Genomic DNA, 19357 nt, shown 5'->3' on the forward strand with positions numbered 1-19357 from the left:
GGTAATGCTCTGGGGACCCGGGTTCAAATCCCACCATGGCAGGCGGTGAAATTTGAATTCAATAAAAATCTGGAATTAAAAGTCTGACCATGAATGCATTGTTGATTGTTGTAAACACCTATCTGGTTCACTAATGTCCTTACCTGGTCTGGCCTACATGTGACTCCAGAGCCACAGCAATGTGGTTGATTCTTAAATGCCCTCAGCTGAAGGGCAATTAGGGATGGGCAATAAATGCTGGCCCAGTCAGCAACACCCACACCCCAAGATCGAATTTTTAAAAGTAACCCGCTAGAAATCTCTCTCAAAACCTGAGTGCGTTTGATAGGGTAGATATAGAGTTCAAAACAAAAAGGACAAAATATGAAATAGCCACTATTAAATCTAATGAAGAATTCAGGAGAGAATTTCTTAGCATAGAGGATGGTTAGAATTTGGAACTCACTCCCACATGGAATGGGTGAGGAGAATCACACTGATATACACGTGAAGGGCAAAGGAAGGTTTGGTTGATGAGTGGAAATGAGGTGGGAGTGAAACATAAACACCAGGTTTAGATTATTGGACCAAATGCCCAGCTCCTGTGCTGTAAAAAGAAGAATGCATGTAATTATTGTTAAAGAAATTCCAGTCACTGGATCCAGAAACCAGACTAAGAGACATTGCTTAAAGAAAACGGCCAGTGTTGTTGAAAACAGCTGCATCGGGAAATAGAAGATGCAAATATGTCAACTAGCTACCCTCCAACAGCCTGTTCACCCATTAACGTTGCGGTTTGCTGAGAAATATGGCCCTGTGTCTCTCCTTAACCACTATCCTGTTTCATTGAAGCAGAGCTGTAGACTGCCAATTCTAAGGAGATTAACTTGTAACTCTCAACTTCCGTAGGTAGAAGATACTCCAAAGCACACGCTGTCTCAGTGTTTACCGACAATTATTTCTCCATTATTTACCGAGGTATGCAAAAATTCACTTCCTTGGGCTTGGAGCGGGGAACAGGGGATGTATCCCTTATTGCGTATTCCTGGTGTATTGATGAATTGGGATTGACACGCATTCCCAGTGGATTGATGGATTGCATATTCTTTCAGCTCAAGGAGAAGAGCCGAGCTGGAGGAGGTAATACTGAAGCAGTGGAAGAATTGAGGGAGGCTATTTTCTTGGTAGAAGAGGCTTGTCCAGGAATTTCCGACACACTCGTATCCCAGCTTGTGCAAAGGCTTCAAAGGTATTTTCCATTGGTTTTATATTTTGGACCCAATTGTTGAAACAAAATTGTTTCCCCACAGCTCATTTAAACTATTCAAGTAATGCCCTGGGTGCCTGAACCCTTAAACCCCTCTGCTTTTCCACATCACTCAACCTGCCCTCAAAGTAATATTAGTTATTACTATATTTTTCACCAAACTATCATCTCCCACTTACCAACGTTGAATTCCATCTACTGCTTTTATGTTTATCAGATTATCTGTGTGGTTTTTATCCCCATATTGTTATCTGCAGACTCGCCCAATACTCTTTCCTTGGCCCCCTCCTCTTCCTCATCTCCCTGCCAATTTTGACATTACCTGCAGACCTGGGCTCAGTTTCTCCTTGTCCGCTGTGGACACCGTCACTGCCTCTGTGTTGTCATGCTGCTTGCCTGAATACAGTCTTGCTGTTGTCATTCACCTCTGCTGCAAACTATTTACCCTCGCGACTGACCTCATTCCTCGGTCATTATTTCAGGCTGAAGCAGACTTGAGAGCTCAGCATCCTATTGACAAAGGGCTGAGCTTCCAACCCCATCTTCTCTCAATTATGGAAACAAACTCCTTGTACCTCTATATTACTCACTTCCACCCATCTACCTTTATCATCCATAGACTCAACTGTCCCAGTGCTCTCCAGGCTCACCCCTCCCAACTGCATAAGCTGACTAATCCAAACTCCTGTGTCTGTATCCTCTCCTGCTATAAGTTCTGCTCATTGTTCCTTCCTGAACAATCTGTTAAATTCATAAGACAATCACTGCTTTTTAATCCTTTTTCGGTGATCATTCTATTCTGTTAACATTAACTTTGCCTATTAAGTGTGTGAATAAAGCGATATGATTCTTCATCACAGACCGAGTGTGAATGTTTCCACTTATGGAGGAATCCTCAGTTAGGAGCCCCAGGTGTTAAAGATAATCACTAATAAACCCAATGAGAAATTTGGGGGAACCTTCTTTACCCAGGGAGTGGGACAGAATGTAGAATTTGTTACCAGATCAAGTATTGAGGTGAATAGTGGAGGTGTATTTAAGGAGAAGTGAGATAAACTCATGAGGGAGAAGGAATAGAAGGCTATGTTGAGTAGAAGAGGGTGGATAACACAGTGTAGACCAGTTGAGCCAAAGAGTCTGTTTTTGTGCAGTAAGATGTTGCGTGATTCTGGGTACGAGTGTAAATCACTTGAAATAATTATTAGCTTTCCTGGCTTGTACGCCTTAAGTGAAACTATTTTATCCAGTGTTGAAGACAAGTGCGAACTCTATTCTTGTCACTGTCAAAATCACAAACAATTGGAGTGGCTGCAGATTTTGACCTCTGGGAGACAGCTCTGTACGGATGACTTTAGCATTAACATGACAATTGCGATTTGTCGTGTTCGTTTTTTTGTTGTTGCTATTCTCCAAGAGGAGTGAGGGGAATAATTGCTCTGAAAAGCAATTTGACTCAGTGTTGTCACTACGTGCTGGGAATACCAGACCAATGCTTGTTTTAGGCCACTCAGAGAGCTAGCACTCCGGAGTCCAATGAGAGAAAATCAATTTTTTATTGTAGGAGTGCAAAGCGATTTAGACATGCTGATTACTTCAGGGAGGCAGGTTCTATTAGTTTAATTTGTACCCACACATGAGGGTGACATTTGCAATGGCTTCAAAGTCATTGCTTTTTTAAAATAAAAGATATTTGAATGATTAAACCGCAGGCCAGTTTTGTCATAACACATAACAGTGCGGTGTTAAAAATAATTTATGTGATGGTCATTAATGGTCCAGTGGCAAACACGCTCCCTGGGCCACTGGTGTGCTAGATACTGCCTTTGCATCACTCTCAAGAGGGAGTTGAACCAATTCCTGATTTGATTTGCTTTATTATTGTCACATGTTTTGGGATAAAGTGCACACTATACAGACAAATCATTACCTTTCATAGAGTACGTCGGGGGAGAAGGAAAGGAGAGAGTGCAGAATATAGTGTTACAGTCATAGCAAGGGTGTAGAGAAAGATCAGCTTAATATAAGTTAGGTCCATCCAAAAGCCTGATGGCAGTAGAGAAGAAGCTGTTCTTGAGTGGGTTGACGTGGAGACCACACCAGACTGATGGTCAGTGTCTTTATTAATAACACATGATCGATACAATCTCCTGTCAATTGGGAGGTTTGGAGAGAGTTTTTTTTCCCTTTTTTTCTCTTGTGTTTTGCCTCTTCCAGGAGGATATGTTAATGCAGCGAGTAGGGGAGAAAGTGAAAAGGGGGTGACCCCAGTCACGATGTTCCAACCATTATCGTGTGGGGTAGGATTGATGGACTGACCAGTTGGCATTTTCCTGCCAATTAATTTTATGGGCTTGAATTGCATGTAACCCCAGTGGCAGAGCTGCAATGTAATTTAAATGTCAAAAACCAAATAATGTGCTTTCCTTGCAGAATATTTTGAAAGAAGGGCCGGTATTGAGCATCATGTTCTCGATTTATCTGCTTATAAAACAAATAATACTAACATTGAAACATTTCTTATTTCAGATATTCGTTAAGTGGGGCAGGTACTTCTTCCAACTGAAGATTAATGTTCGGTCCATGCCGTCTGCATTGAGGAGGTGCTCTGAGGGTGATCATTGTACCACAACCTTGCCAGGGTTGTCCAGTCACTGGCTACCCACCCCTGGGCATGCAACATCAAAAGATGAAGTCTCTCAGAGGAGCCATCAGTTTGTGCTGCTTAAAGGAATTAGTTTTTTATTAATTTCTGTCATAGTGCACATTTTCAAAGTAGGGTGAAATGCCTACTGATTTTTTTTTTGTCGTTTTATATCCCAAATTGTATATTTAGGGCTGGGATAGGGTACTGAAACCTCTGCAGCATCTCAGGTACCCTGCTTTAAGTTGATGGTTTTTTTTTTCCTGGGAGATTGAGAGGTTCTTGCTTCTTTGTGTATATTTGTACAGAGAGTCATTTTTACTTCAGATGAAAATCCTGAGAGTGCATTAGGGGCATAATTGTACAAATCGCATCAACAACCGAATGCTTATGTAGATAATGTTTTGTGAGTGATTCTCCGAGAGGTCCATAATATTGCCTTGCTGATTTACCTGTCAAGTTTGGTTAATGTTCAGGTGACTTTTATTTTAATTATTTCCAGAGTCTGGCCAATTTTTGGATAATTAATATCCAACTTGAGAAAGCTCCAGAGCTCACAAGTCATCTAAATATTGCTTTCCCCTCTGTATGTCCTGTTTTGTTTTAAAAGCCTTGGTCCAAATTAAATATCTTGTTTGAAACCCGGCACCTTGGGTGACATAAAAGCCGCATGTCATCGGCAACGGTTACGTTGGAATAAATCAGGACAACAGGCTGCCGCCAAGGTTTCTATGGTCACCAGCTCGTTTTCTGTGGTAATCTAAGTTAAGCCTGAAATCACTGGTTTTCGCGATGTTCCTCTCTTTACACTCCTCCTAGATAAGGCAAAGCTATGCAACCAGAACGGTGTCTGTCCCTTTAAGAAACATGGCGTCAAGATCTTCTTTCCGTGCACGATACCCGATTACCCTTCAAATCCTGTAAATCAAGTTTTGAACCGCCATAAGATGACCTCTGCAAAAATGTAACCATCGATTTCTAGGCGTGTCGGCTCAAATGATTTATTTTCTGCATCAGAAAGCGAGTTTCTCTTGGGTTTCAGAGAGTGTGCCAGCATGTGGCTTCAGATCTTTCAGATCTGGTTACAGATGGTAACAGCTGATCCATAGCACAACTTTTAGGAGGTTTTAAGGGAGACTCCAGTAGCTCAACAATGTCCAGCACAAATGAGGCCAAATCAGACTTGGTGTGTGCCAAAACCCATAAATCAGTCGAGAACTCATTGTTCCTTCAGAAGGAATTCTTCAAAATGCAGCTAATGAAAATATAACAAAACTTACTCCAACTTGTAAATCAAAGAAAGGGTTTAATAAAGAAACATCATTACTCCAAACTTGGGGCCTCACCCTGGGCCACTCCAAGCTTCCCATAATTCTACATAGTTCCTTATTTATAGTGAATCAGCTGACTATTGCATCACTGTTTTACTGGGTCAGATGACCCTTACATCTTCATCCCATTGGTCACATTACATCCAATACAAAGTTGTCACTGGTTACATTTTAACACAGTAAGAAGTTTAACAACACCAGGTTAAAGTCCAACAGGTTTATTTGGTAGCAAAAGCCACACAAGCTTTCGAGGCTCTGAGCCCCTTCTTCAGGTGAGTGGGAATTCTGTTCACAAACAGAACTTATAAAGACACAAACTCAATTTACATGAATAATGGTTGGAATGCGAATACTTACAACTAATCCAGTCTTTAAGAAACAAAACAACGGGAGTGGAGAGAGCATCAAGACAGGCTAAAAAGATGTGTATTGTCTCCAGACAAGACAGCCAGTGAAACTCTGCAGGTCCACGCAACTGTGGGAGTTACAAATAGTGTCACACTATTTGTAACTCCCACAGTTGCGTGGACCTGCAGAGTTTCACTGGCTGTCTTGTCTGGAGACAATACACATCTTTTTAGCCTGTCTTGATGCTCTCTCCACTCCCATTGTTTTGTTTCTTAAAGACTGGATTAGTTGTAAGTATTCGCATTCCAACCATTATTCATGTAAATTGAGTTTGTGTCTTTATAAGTTCTGTTTGTGAACAGAATTCCCACTCACCTGAAGAAGGGGCTCAGAGCCTCGAAAGCTTGTGTGGCTTTTGCTACCAAATAAACCTGTTGGACTTTAACCTGGTGTTGTTAAACTTCTTACTGTGTTTACCCCAGTCCAACGCCGGCATCTCCACATCATGACTACATTTTAACACTCATGATAGTCTCAGCCTTTCACTGAAAATGTCCCCTTAAGCTGAGGAACTCCAGGTTTTTATACTCAGTGACACATCCATGCAGGAGCACAGTTTTCCCAGTTGGAGCAAGACATTTATCCTAACTGATGAAACGATTCCCTAGGTGTAAAGGAAGGAGAGCCGCCAAGCTAGGTCTGACCCCTGGAATTACCTTTCAGAGCTTCAGTTTGATGGAGCAGGCTATGAGACCAGCGTCGTACCCGCTCCTGTTTGTTTTTCAGTGTGTGGGTTAAGTTAAACTTGCCCCTAGAATGTGGACTTGCTGTATCTGGTTGGTGACATTTCGGCGCAGGTTGCAAGATTAAGAAATGTTCCCCGTCATTACACTGGAAGCCTCCAAGTTCTGATATTTTGTCATCTGTCCTGTTCAGGGAGCTTTCACAGAAGGAAACACAATTAGCAAAATAGCTTGATTAAGGCAAAATACTGTGGATGCTGGAATCTGAAACAAGAACAGAAAAATGCTGGAAAATCTCAGCAGGTCTGACAGCACCTGTGGAGAGAGAATAGAGCCAATGTTTTGTGGCAGGATGACCCTTCGCCACAGGTCTGACGAAGGGTCATCCAGACTCCTTCCACCGATGCTGTCAGACCTGCTGAGATTTTCCAAGCTAGCTTGATTTTTTACCACCAAGAAATGGAAGAGTCGCCAAAACCCCTTGTCATTTTCTCTCCCTTTCCTTGATGTCAAAAAAGTCAATTTATCAAAGTGGGGGGGTGGGGAGAGAATGGCTGAATATACACCGCCCCTCAACATGTCGAAGTCATGTTTGTCCTTTTGAATGGCATTATGCACAGAACGGAAATGCCACAGAACGATGTTCTTTCAAGTGTAGCTCCTTTGGTGTTGGTGCCTCCCCTGTCCTGAGTGTTCTGTCTGGCAAGTGCATGGTTAAATACAGACAGAAAGAAGCATTCTCCCAGCGACTCCCCCCTCTGACCTCTGGTTGAATTCGGAGCAGTCCCATCCATCCTGTCATGAGGGAGGTCTACCCTGGTCAACGCTTTGTTCATATGTGAGTTAGGCAGTGATACTGCTATTTTTGTAATCACCACTGTAAGGCCCAGACAGCTGCTGCTAATTTACATTTTGTACGTAGAATTTACAGCATAGGCACAGGTGATTGTCCAACTGGCCCATGTCATTGTCTGTGTCCCACATGAGCCTTCTTCCCATCCCTACTTCCTCTCTCTGCTAACCTTCTATTTCTTTCTCCCTTCTGTTTGCCCAATTTCTACTTAAATGCACCTCTACAATTCTCAATGACTCCATGGTAATGAGTTCCACATTTTGCCCACCCTCTCCAGAATTCCCTATTGGATTTATTAGTGACTATCATACATTGATGGTCCCTAGTTCAGGTCTCACGCACAAGGGTGAATATCAACCCTATAAAACCCCTTTATGATTTTTACGCATTCTTGTCAGTAACCCCCCCCCCCTTTCTCTTAAGAGGAGATTTTTACAAGGCGGCCCCATATCCTGTTGGAGGAGTTACCCGGAGCAGTTACAATATCTTATCACTGATGCCTGTTTTAAAGATCAGTTTGAAAAATGGAAAGTGTGGCGTATCATTTGAATCTTGTGTTGAGACACCTGAGGGACAAGTTGAGAGATGTTGGAATGGGGAGATTGTGTATGAAGGTGTAGATGAGCATCTCAAAGTTGTACACAGGCCAATGATTTGTTTCGACTGCTTAATTTACATGAAGTCTAAATTAATTTGAGGAATAAGCAATAGATAATTTTACTTCATAGCAAAGATGTACATCAAAATTGTGTGACTTTGAGTGTTAGAAATTCTGGTGTACAATGCAGATTGGATTTTAAATAGTCTTCAAGTTGATGGCATTTACGGCATTCTTTTGGCAGTTTCACAAGTGCAATCTTTGTATTTCCCTGGATAACCAATAATTAATCCTTTTACTCCATGTCGCGTGCTTGTGACCTTCTGATTATGCTTCATAACCGAATACCCTCGGGTTCAGGGGTACTGTTGAAGGTTTTAAAAAATAAAGATTCAAGCACTGGTGACAGACTAAGCTTTCCAATCCATTCAGCCTGTCTGAAGAAAGGTCTGTCATGCAGTCACAGATGAGGCTGAAATGCAGTGTTTTATCTCCAATTGTGCCAATATAAATAGCGGTGAAGTACAAGAGTGTGAGGTGGCTTCTTATTTTTGCCGAATCAGCACTTAGATTTTCACATTTTCATCCCAATTCTGAAGACAAATGAAACGCAACGGTACTTTCATCCACTTTTTTAAAAAAAAAGCAACGTAAAAATGTTTTAACACACTAAGCAGGCAGTCCTATTTGATCTGTAAGATTTGCTTTCCAATTTGCGGTTGGGCATTTTTTTTCTTCTGGTTTCAGGTTGTGATCCACTTTGAAACTTAGTGGTTGAGAAGAACAGCTATTGTTTCCTCTTGAGATTATTTCGAAGTGATCCCGCTGCTCATTCGCACCCGCGTTACGCACCCTTTAACTGATAATTTTTTTAAAAATTGACAGCACACTGTTTCGTAAACTTGTAGCTAACACTTCTGTCGACCGGATAAGTTACGTGATCTGCGATCATTTGTACAGTTCTAAGAAGTGTTTCCCAATCATTGGGTCCGGTTTAAAAGAGAAATGTGCCGCTTGTCCAAAGTAACACTGCACTGCTGGCCAAGTCAAAAAAATCCTATTTACAGAACAGTACGTAACCCAGGTACTAGTTGCAAAGAGCCATTTATGTAAAGCTCAGTAAAAAGAAAATCTCTTAACTTGAATATCTGATAGCATTCCATTCTTAAGTTATTTTGTTCTTTAAGGTGACTATTTCACACTAGTTTGCACTATACGATTGGTAGTTTAAAGAGGAAGGTGACTTTCGGCACTGTCTACTAATTATAAGCTTTAAGCTATCGATGTTTCCATAACAAGTGCCATGACTCATTCTGTGTCCTTTCTTACGGTCTTGAGCTGCACTTGCCACCATTGTTGTATCCTTATTTAGTTTGTGTGTACACCTGGCTGCACTTTTAAGAGGACGTCTTTTTAGTAATTTGAACGGTACGTAAGTTGCGGTTTTGTACCTATTCTCTCCCGATAACCACAATTTCTTTACAATCAAAGGAAACTGTAATTATTATATGGCAATAAAGTAGTAGGATCATCAGGAAACGTTCTTCAACACAGGTATAATGTACGGAGTGATTCAATTAAAAAGACAATATTTTTATAATTGTATGTAAAGAGCTAGTATTGCAGTAAATCTGTCCTTTAAGATGTTTAATAATGACGGGATACTTATTAAAGATGCTAATTAAGTGTAAATTTCATTTTATGTAACATTGCTGACAGTTTATAGTCTTGTATATAATCCTTGCTTCTGTCATTAAACAATGTATTGAAATTCCTTGTAAGCTTTTAAGTGATTTTAAATAAATTGTGAATTCTGATGCAAAGTACAATCCTAGTTCAGAAAAATAAGTTCTTTTCAGAACACAGTGAATGGGGTGGCCGTTATCTCTGGGTTTACCGTATTTTTTCCCCTGGGCCCTGCTCAATCTGCGGTGGTGTCCTTCCTTTGTCGCAATCCTTTCACCTTTAGTTTCTGAATTTTTCAAAAGCAGTCAAAGGAGCCTGCAGCTTTGGGCAGCGTAAGATGAAGCATCTCGTCACCAGGATTTGGGAGGGGGTGGGGTGGAGGTAAGGAAGGAAGAAACAACATTTGGGTAATCCCATGTAATGCACAGAGGTGAAACACTGTCCTTTGGAGCCGCCCGATCACCAACCCCTCCAATACAAGATGAGCACCACAAGGATAGGCAGCCGAAAGCTTGGTCAATGAGATCGCTTTTAAGTCGTGAAACATAGGAGAGAACATAGGAACAGGAGTAGGCCATTCAGCCCCTCGAACCCGCTCCGTCTTTCAATAAGATTGTGGCTAATCTGTGGGCCTAACTCCATGTACTTGCTCTAGGCCCATATCCCCTAGGGAATTCCAGAGTTTAGAGCCCTGCAGCTGAGGGCACGACTATCATTAATGGAGTGATTAAAATCAGGGACACCAGAGGCCAGAATTGGAGCAGTGCAGCTATCTGAGTGTTGTAGATCTGGAGGAGGTTACAAAGTTGGGATGAAGCAAGGGTACAGGAGGGGATTGAACTTCAGAATGAGAACTTTGATACATAGTCAAGCATGGGGCTGACAGCTGTAATTTTCTCCTGTCATAGGCTGATATAACTGGATAATAACTCTACGTGACAGTTCTAATGTTCAACTCCATTCATCACCTTTGACAATGCAGCTGCCAGTCCCAGCAACATCTCGACAGCAACCAGCAATGGGCTGAGGAGGTCAAAGTAACATTCCAAATCGTACAACAGTGCCAGCAGGTGGGTGGCCGTACCATGGTGAAGAAGAAAGCCCAGCAAACACCACTTCACCCCCTCCCGCCAACCACCAAAGATGATGAGAGGTTGGTCACCTTTTGACAGCTGAAAGCATGGTGGTTAGCACTGCTGCATCACAGCACCAGAGACTTGAGTTTGATTCCCGGCTTGGGTCAAAGTCCGTGTGGAGTTTGCACATTCCCCCTGTGTCTGCGTGGGTTTCCTCCTGAATGCTCTCGAAGACGTGCTGGTTAGGGTGCATTGGCCGTGCTAAATTCTCCCTCCGTGTACCTGAACAGGCGCCGGAGTGTAGCGACTAGGGGATTTTCACAGTAACTTCATTGCAGTGTTAATATTAACCTACTTGTGACACTAATACATAAACTTTAAACTTTATGGTCTAGAAATAAGTCAGGCGTGTGATGGAATCCTCTCCATTCATTTAGACCCTCTCTGGAATTTGTAACTGGCCCGATCTGTGGTCTCCGTTTCTTTCGGCCAACCTAGTCTGAATGTCCCAGTGCGTTCAGCAAACGCCAGGAGCTGATCTTCTGTTTCTGAAGAGCATTGCTACACCTCGTGTCTGCATCCCCCAAGGCCATACGATATTATTAAACAATAACTCTATCACACTGAGAACGATAACTCTCAGTAGAAATGTAAGCATCACTTAACCAGAACAATTTGGTTTTGGAACCCGGTATCTTGGCAGCATGCTCATTGCCCTTACAATGGCACCTCACAGATTTTCCCAAGTTGACAGTGTCACAATATAATTGGGGACAAATTAATGAAATGAAAAAGGCTTCCATTATACAGTGCATTTCATGACCTCAAAGCTCCCTTTTCAAGTTAAAGTTCATTTATTTGTCACAAGCAGGCTTACGTTAACACTGTAATGAAGTTACTGTGAAAATCCCCTCCCTCCCCCCATGCACTTTAACAGCCAGTTGGAGTGTAGTCACTGTTGTAATGGAGGAATGTGACAGCCAGTTTGTGCACAGCAAGCTCCCACATACAGCAATGTGATAATCACCTAACTGTCTGTTGGTTGTGGGATAAATATCGACCAGGGAATGGGAGGGGGAAGACTTGTTCCACGTTTTGAAAGGTTACTATGGGATCTTTTCTGTCCACCTGAGAGAGCAGATGGGGATCTTGATGGAACATCTCAACTGAAATACAAGGACAAGTGCCCCAGGGATCTGTTCTGGGACCCTTGCTGTTTGTCATTTTCATAAATGACCTGGATGAGGAAGTGGAGGGATGGGTTGGTAAGTTTGCTGACGACACCAAGGTAGGTGGTGTTGTGGATAGTTTGGAGGGATGTCAGAAGTTGCAGCGAGACATAGATAGAATGCAAGACTGGGCGGAGAAGTGGCAGATGGACTTCAACCCGGATAAGTGTGTGGTGATCCATTTTGGCAGATCCAATGGGATGAAGCAGCAGTATAATATGAAGGGTACCATTCTTAGCAGTGTAGAGGATCAGAAGGACCTTGGGGTCCGGGTCCATAGGACTCTTAAATCGGCCTCGCAGGTGGAGGATGCGGTCAAGAAGGCGTACGGCGTACTGGCCTTCATTAATCGAGGGATTGAGTTTAGGAGTCGGGAGATAATGCTGCAGCTTTATAGGACCCTGGTTAGACCCCACTTGGAGTACTGCGCGCAGTTCTGGTCACCTCATTACAGGAAAGATGTTGAAGCCATTGAAAGGGTGCAGAGGAGATTTACAAGGATGTTGCCTGGATTGGGGGGCATGCCTTATGAGGATAGGTTGAGGGAGCTTGGTCACTTCTCCCTGGAGAGACGAAGGATGAGAGGTGACCTGATAGAGGTTTACAAGATGTTGAGAGGTCTGGATAGGGTAGACTCTCAGAGGCTATTTCCAAGGGCTGAAATGGTTGCTACGAGAGGACACAGGTTTAAGGTGCTGGGGGGTAGGTACAGAGGAGATGTCAGGGGTAAGTTTTTCACTCAGAGGGTGGTGGGTGAGTGGAATCGGCTGACGTTGGTGGTGGTGGAGGCAAACTCGTTGGGGTCTTTTAAGAGACTTCTGGATGAGTACATGGGATTTAATGGGATTGAGGGCTATAGATAGGCCTAGAGGTGGGGATGTGATCGGTGCAACTTGTGGGCCGAAGGGCCTGTTTGTGCTGTGGCTTTCTATGTTCTATGTATCAAGTGCACAATTGTAAGCCCCACTTTTTATGAATATAATCTTCTAACCAGTCAAATCTTGAAAGAAACTGAGCAGAGTGGGATTTTTGTTAATAACCATAATTTTAATTACATTTGAGCATTTTAATTTTTGCTCTTTCAATAGACATCTGGAAATTTCCCCAAACCAGCATGGCTCTATACTTCCAATGGGGTGTCTTCTGAATTCTGCGGCATCGTGGCACAGTGGTTAGCATTGCTGCCTCACAGCGCCAGGGAGCCAGGTTCGATTCCCGGCTTGGGTCACTGTCCATGTGGAGTCTGCACAGTGTCTCCCAGTGTCTGGCTGGGTTTCCTCTGGGTGCCCCAGTTTCCTCCCACAGACCGAAAAATGCGCAGTTTAGGTGGATTGGCTGTGCTAAATTATCTCTTGGTGTCCTAACATGTATAGGTGAGGGGAATTAGTGGGGTAAATATGTGGTGTTATGGGAAAAGGGCCTGAGTAAGAGGCTGTGAGTCGGAGCAGACTCAATGTGCCGAATGGCCTCCTTCTGCACTGTAGGGACTCTATGACTCCAAGATCAGCGTTCCCTTGGAGAACCCCATCAGACTGCAGTAGAGTTGGGGGAAGCCAGGGCAATTCCCCCCTTGCTTTGTAAACAGCACGAGCTGCTGTGCGGCAAGATTAAATATCCTGGCGGAATGTTAATGAATGGGTAACATAGGTAGAAATGGGTAGTCAGGTCAGATTGTAGTCTGGGATTTGGGTTGAGGGTGGTGGGAGTCAGGAGGATGGTTGGGGCATCAGGAAGATTGGGATCTGGGGGGGTCGAGAGGGGGAACTGGTCTGGGGTGGTGTGAGTGGAGGGTGGGGGAGAATGCGGATGTTGGACTATGGTTTAATCTGTCTGGATAACTATTCAGCCAAGTATATTGTCTCCAACAGGGACAGTTCTATTCTTGGAGAGGGACGGGAAGAAGGGACTCGACCATTGAAAGTTGAAATTTCGCAGGCATTTCCCAGGGAGGTCAGTGCACCAGCATATCCACGTGGTCTCCAACAATCCAACACGGCACGGTGGCACAGTGGTTAGCACTGCTGCCTCATAGCATCAAGGACCCAGGTTCAATTCCAGCCTTGGGTCACTGTCGGTGTGGAGTTTGCACATTCTCCCCGTGTCTGCGTGGGTTTCCTCCGGGTGCTCCAGTTTCCTCCCACAGTCCAAAGATGTGCGGGTTGGTTGATTGGCTATGCTAAATTGACCCTAGTGTCAGGGGGACTAGCAGCGCAAGTATGCGGGGTTATGGGAATAGGGATTGTGGTCAGGACAGAACCGATGGGCCAAATGGCCTCCTTCTGTACTGTAGGGATTCTATGATTCAATCCAGAGGCTGCAAGATATTGCCCAATGCAACCACGGGAAAATATGACATCCTTAGATATTAGTTACTACAACAATGGGTGTCAAATGTAGCATTTATTGCAATGATTAAGGCGGTTAAAAAAAAGGTATAATCAATATTATTACCACTTATAAAATAGGTACCGTCCTGGAGCAAAGGTTTTAAGACTGTTGCTAAGGTGGTATTGCACTGAATGGTTTTAACATATCAACATGTTCATACGGCTGTCTCCAATTCCTTTGTTATTTTGATTAAATGCACTTTTGTGTGAATGTCACCCAGTGCAGTCCCACTTGCCAAGGAACCTTTGAATCACAGATGTACCTGTTCATTTATTTATTTTTTAAAAAATCGTTTTGGCTCCAACATGAGAAATTCTCCATTCAGAACTGGCTTTTTACAAGGTTAAATATTTAACTTTCCTTTTGCACAAAACAGTTTTCAACAAATGGAATTAAGACAAGTCAAGTTAATGACCCTTAGACACCAGCCTGAAACAAAGACGAACAGTCGATGGAGCAATGCCTGGGACAAAACCTAGGTTCGGACAGGATTCTGTTCCATTTTTCACGCAACAGTCATTTAATGTATCTGGGAGTTGGGCGTGGGGTAATCTGCTGCTCCGTCCCACATCAAAGAAGCATGACGAGAATGAGGGGAACGAGAGCTTGAGTTACCTCAGCAACTCTACCCCATTGACCTTGAGAAGGCCTCCCTCTAGGTGATGGCTGGTGTGAATCCTTATGAAAGGCCACAACCTTAGTCAGATCATAACCAACCCAGGAAGGATTGATGATCTACCTGGAGCCAAAGTGGCCCCTGTTTTTTGGAGATGTAGTCAACTTTTACCATTGACTTGGAAAGGCCCCAGAGCCACGTGAAGTAGACACCTTTGAATTTCACTATCCCCTCAACAACTTTGAACACATTGTTATATTCAAGTTAGACATCAATTGATTTTTTTGAATAATAAGGGAATAAGGGCGGCACGGTGGCACAGTGGTTAGCACTGCTGCCTCACGGCGCCAGGGACCCGGGTTCGATTCCGGCCTCAGGTCACTGTCTGTGTGGAGTTTGCACGTTCTCCCCATGTCTGTGTGGGTTTCCTCCCACAGCCCAAAGATGTGCGGGTTGGGTTGATTGGCTATGCTAAATTGACCCTAGTATCAGGATAAATATATGAGGTTATGGGAATAGGATCTGGGTGGGATTGTGGTCGGTGCAGACTCGATGGGCGAATGGCCTTCTTCTGCACTGTAGGGATTCTATGATTCTATGAAGGGGATAATGCAGGAAGCTGGATTTAATGTAAACATTCGGTCCTGTCCTTACTGCTCTTAAATGGAGTGGTTATGGATCAGGTTCATTGAACTACCCTTGTGGGGCCCATCCAGACCACAAAAGTGATCTTGGGACAAGACTTGTAGTCAGCTACAAGAAGAAACGATAGATTGCATGAAGCTTCAAGCTAACCAATTCAAGGGTTGGCAAAGTGTTCCCAGTGTACTGAAATGATATAAAACAGGGTAGAATACCTCTGGGTAACAGATCAAAGATATTCCATGTGGTTGGGTGGGTGGATGGAGTATAAAATAATGGGATTACGTCCACATTGGGACATTTAACAATCTGGATTCCAAGATACATTGGGTCACTGTTGATTATACTCTTCCACCATGTTTAAGATGAATGTATACATTGACATCTCCATAATAATTGAATAAATAAAAGTATAACTCAACTTGTAACAGAAAATAGGTAATCCAGTATCACACAATGGATCAATATCACAGCTCCCGGCTGGCTAGTGAATTTCACATTTTGGCTCTGAGACTGAAACTTGGCTACAAGCACATAAAATATAATCGTGTCTGTGCAGATGCTAAGAATTTGAAAGATCAATTTCAAGAAACTGCACCGCCGGCAGTAGATTGGTGTCCCTGTTGGGAGGTGAGCTGTAAGCACAGTGCGTGAATGATGCAACCACCACTGAGGTTTCACCGAGCCTGGTAACATTGCAGACTCCTGTCTGTTACAGCTCACTGCCCATTTGGTTACAAAGTGCATTTCTGTGAGAAAAAAACAAAAACTCTGCATTCAAAAAAATTCTGAAAAATGCGGCGACAGAACTCAAGATTTTTTAAAACCAGAATGGTCTTGGAAACAAGCTGGGATTTAAATTATACCAACTGTTTCTAGGTTAGCTCCTACTTCCAACTAGGGTGGCACGGTGGCAAGTACTGCTGCCTTACAGCGTCAGGGACCCGGGTTCAATTCCGGCACTGTCTGTGCATTCTCCCCATGTCTGCGTGGGTTTCCTCGGGTGCTCCGGTTTCCTGCCACACTCCAAAGATGCGCAGGTTAGGTTGATTGGCCATGCTAAATTGCCCCATAGTGTCAGGGGGATTAGCAGGGTAAATGTGTGCGGTTGGGGGAATAAGGCCTGGGTGGGATTGTGGTCAGTACAGACTCGATGGGCCGAATGCCCTCCTTCTGTACTGTAGGGATTCTATGAATTCCTTAAACAATTTAATCTCAATGTGGCTTACTTTCCTTTTGGCAGAATCAAAATCAAATCAAACTTTGTGTTGCGAATGATGCAGGAGGAACTTCAGATTCCATTGATCTGATCTTGTTGGAAAGGGAAGCTAGAGGAATATCAGGGGATGGAAATGGATTAATTTAAACCTTTTTTTTCTCTCTATATATAGAAGCCAGTCGAGCAAGAAGTGAATCTTTACAGAAAGGCATCCCAGCTTCTTTTAAGACCATAAGACATAGGAACAGAATTAGGCCACTCGGCCCATCGAGTCTGCTCCGCCATTCAATCATGGCTGATATTTTCCCATCCCCATTCTCCTGCCTTTTCCCCAAAACTCCTGATCCTTATTAATCAAGAACCTATCTTTCTCTGCCTTAAAGACACTCAATGACCTAGCCTCCACAGCCTTCTGCGACAAAGAGTTCCACAGATTCACCACTCTCTGGCTGAAGAAATTCCTCCTCATCTCTGTTTTAAAGGATCATCCCTTTAGCCTGAGGTTGTGCCCTCTGGTTCTAGTTTTTCCTACTAATGGAAACATCCTCTCCACGTCCAGTCTATCCAGGCCTCGCAGTATCCTGTAAGTTTCAATAAGATCCCCCCTCATCCTTCTAAACTCCAACGAGTACCAAACCAGAGTCCTCAACCGTTCCTCATACAACAAGCTCTTCATTCCAGGGATCATTCTTGTGAACCTTCTCAGGACCCTTTCCAAGGCTGGCATATCCTTCCTTAGATATGGGGCCCAAAACTGCTCACAATATTCCAAATGGGGTCTGACCAGAGCTTTATGCAGCTCTTGTAGTCTAGCCCTCTCGACATGAATGCTAACATTGCATTTGCCTTCCTAACTGCCAACTGAACCTGCACGTTAACCTTAAGAAAATATTTTACAATGACTCCCAAGTCCCTTTGTGTTTCTGATTTCCTAAGCCATTTTCCCATTTAGAAAATAGTTTATGCCTCCATTCCTCCTTCCAAAGTGCATAACCTCACACTTTTCCACATTATATTCCATCTGCCACTTCTTTGCCCACTCACCTAACCTGTCCAAATCCTTCTGCAGCACCGCCCCCCCCCCCCCGCCCCCCGCCTTTTAGCAAGGGTCTCTCTTATTTGTGACAATCAGACTGCAACTGAAGCTCAACAGTGTAAAAACAAAGTTATTTACTGTTCAGTGGAGTATCTGGGTACAATTCAGGATGGTGCTGTGCATATAACTTGGGGCTTTATAAAGTTGGGAGATTCTTTAAATTGAGCATGGGCCAGGATGCTCAGTTGGAGAGTCGGTGCAGACTTGATGGGCCGAATGGCCTCCTTCAGCAACTGTAGGGATTCTATATCGATTAAAGGGACAACAAAGATAAACTCATTCCAAACCAACAGCATTGATTGTCAAAAGTCTGTATTAATCAGTACCTAAACCGTATCGGTCTAAAGAATTGTAGATCATGTAATCAGCTCAGAACATTAGTGCCTGCTTACAGTACAATTCAATCCTTTAAAATGCATACCACTGATTAATTTGCCCAGTACAGTTTATACATGCATTTGTGTTTCAGGACAATGCAAGGTCAAAGAGGAAGATACTGAAATCCTAGGCTTGGATTAGATCTGCACTCCTTCAAACTCTCCTGTAAACTTTACACAATATTGTTGTTTTTTATATATATATATAGTGTGTACAAACTCACTTAAACACTGGGCAGAACATATTTTGCACCCTCCCCCACAACCGGGAACAAACTGATGTCCATGGGGCGGGTCTAGCAGAAGAGAAAAACATGCACGTTTCAGTTTTTCATAATGCTAAAATAGATTGAATTGCGATATTGGCATTGGTTTTACTTTTTAGGGTTAGGTATTCAGCATCCTCATAAATGTGTTTTGTTTTTAAAAGAATTCCGGTCAACAAGTCCAATCGCCGTGTGATAACTGGAGCTGGAGGTGGTTCGAAGGGGCTTCTCCCCTCTAGTGATCAATAAGCATGAGATTCCTTGCGGCTTAGTAGGCGAGTACGTGTAGCAGAGCTAGTCGCGCTTCTTATCACTTCCATCCACCTGGTAAGAGAAAAGTGATGCATGAAAGTAAAAATGTACGTAATGAACAACAACTTGCATTTATGTAAAGCGATTAAAAAGTCCCAAGGCGTTTCATAGGAGCGATTTTCATTTATTCATTACTGAGATGGCGGCTTCGCTGGATAGCCCAGCATTTATCACTTATGTCTAATTTTTTTATTCATTTGTGCGACATGGGCATCGCTGGCTGGCCAGCATTTATTGCCCATCCCTAGTTGCCCTTGAATTAGGCCATTTCAGAGGGCAGTTGAGAGTCAACCACATTGCTGTGGATCGGGAGTCACATGTAGGCCAGACCGGGTAAGGACAGCAGATTCCCTTCCCTAAAGGACATTAGTGACCCAGATGTTTTTCTCTGACAATGGTTTCACAATCATCAGTAGATTCTTAATTCCAGATATTTTTTATTGAATTCAAATTCCACCATCTGCCGTGGCGGGATTCGAATCCTGGTTCCCAGAACATTAGCTGAGTTTCTGGATTTTTAAAATATTCATTTGTGGGACCTGGGCGTCGCTGGCTAGGCCAGCATTTATTGCCCATCCCTAGTTGCCCTTGAGAAGGTGGTGGTGAGCTGCCTTCTTGAATCGCTGCAGTCCATGTGCTGTGGGTTGACCCACAATGCCTTTTAGGAGGGATTTCCAGGATTTTGACCCA

The 19357-nt window shown here is 43.4% G+C and overlaps 2 protein-coding genes across 2 annotated transcripts in view; one reads left to right on the forward strand and one right to left on the reverse strand.

Annotated features, from left to right (window-relative positions):
- Positions 1–5516, forward strand: part of LOC144499520 (serine/threonine-protein kinase 24-like) — a 39245-nt gene extending 33729 nt beyond the window's left edge. Inside the window, exons 10-12 of the mRNA XM_078221563.1 lie at positions 889–957; positions 1092–1228; positions 3773–5516. Coding sequence (XP_078077689.1) covers positions 889–957; positions 1092–1228; positions 3773–3809 — 243 coding nt within the window. The 3' untranslated portion in view covers positions 3810–5516. The remainder of the gene's footprint in view (positions 1–888; positions 958–1091; positions 1229–3772) is intronic.
- Positions 5517–14163: 8647 nt separating this feature from the next.
- The window catches only part of LOC144499508 (FERM, ARHGEF and pleckstrin domain-containing protein 1-like), a 308252-nt gene continuing 303058 nt past the window's right edge, over positions 14164–19357 (reverse strand). Inside the window, exon 27 of the mRNA XM_078221540.1 lies at positions 14164–18679. Coding sequence (XP_078077666.1) covers positions 18598–18679 — 82 coding nt within the window. The 3' untranslated portion in view covers positions 14164–18597. The remainder of the gene's footprint in view (positions 18680–19357) is intronic.

This window comes from Mustelus asterias, chromosome 10 (genome assembly GCF_964213995.1).
Source record: "Mustelus asterias chromosome 10, sMusAst1.hap1.1, whole genome shotgun sequence".
Lineage (NCBI taxonomy): Eukaryota > Metazoa > Chordata > Chondrichthyes > Carcharhiniformes > Triakidae > Mustelus > Mustelus asterias.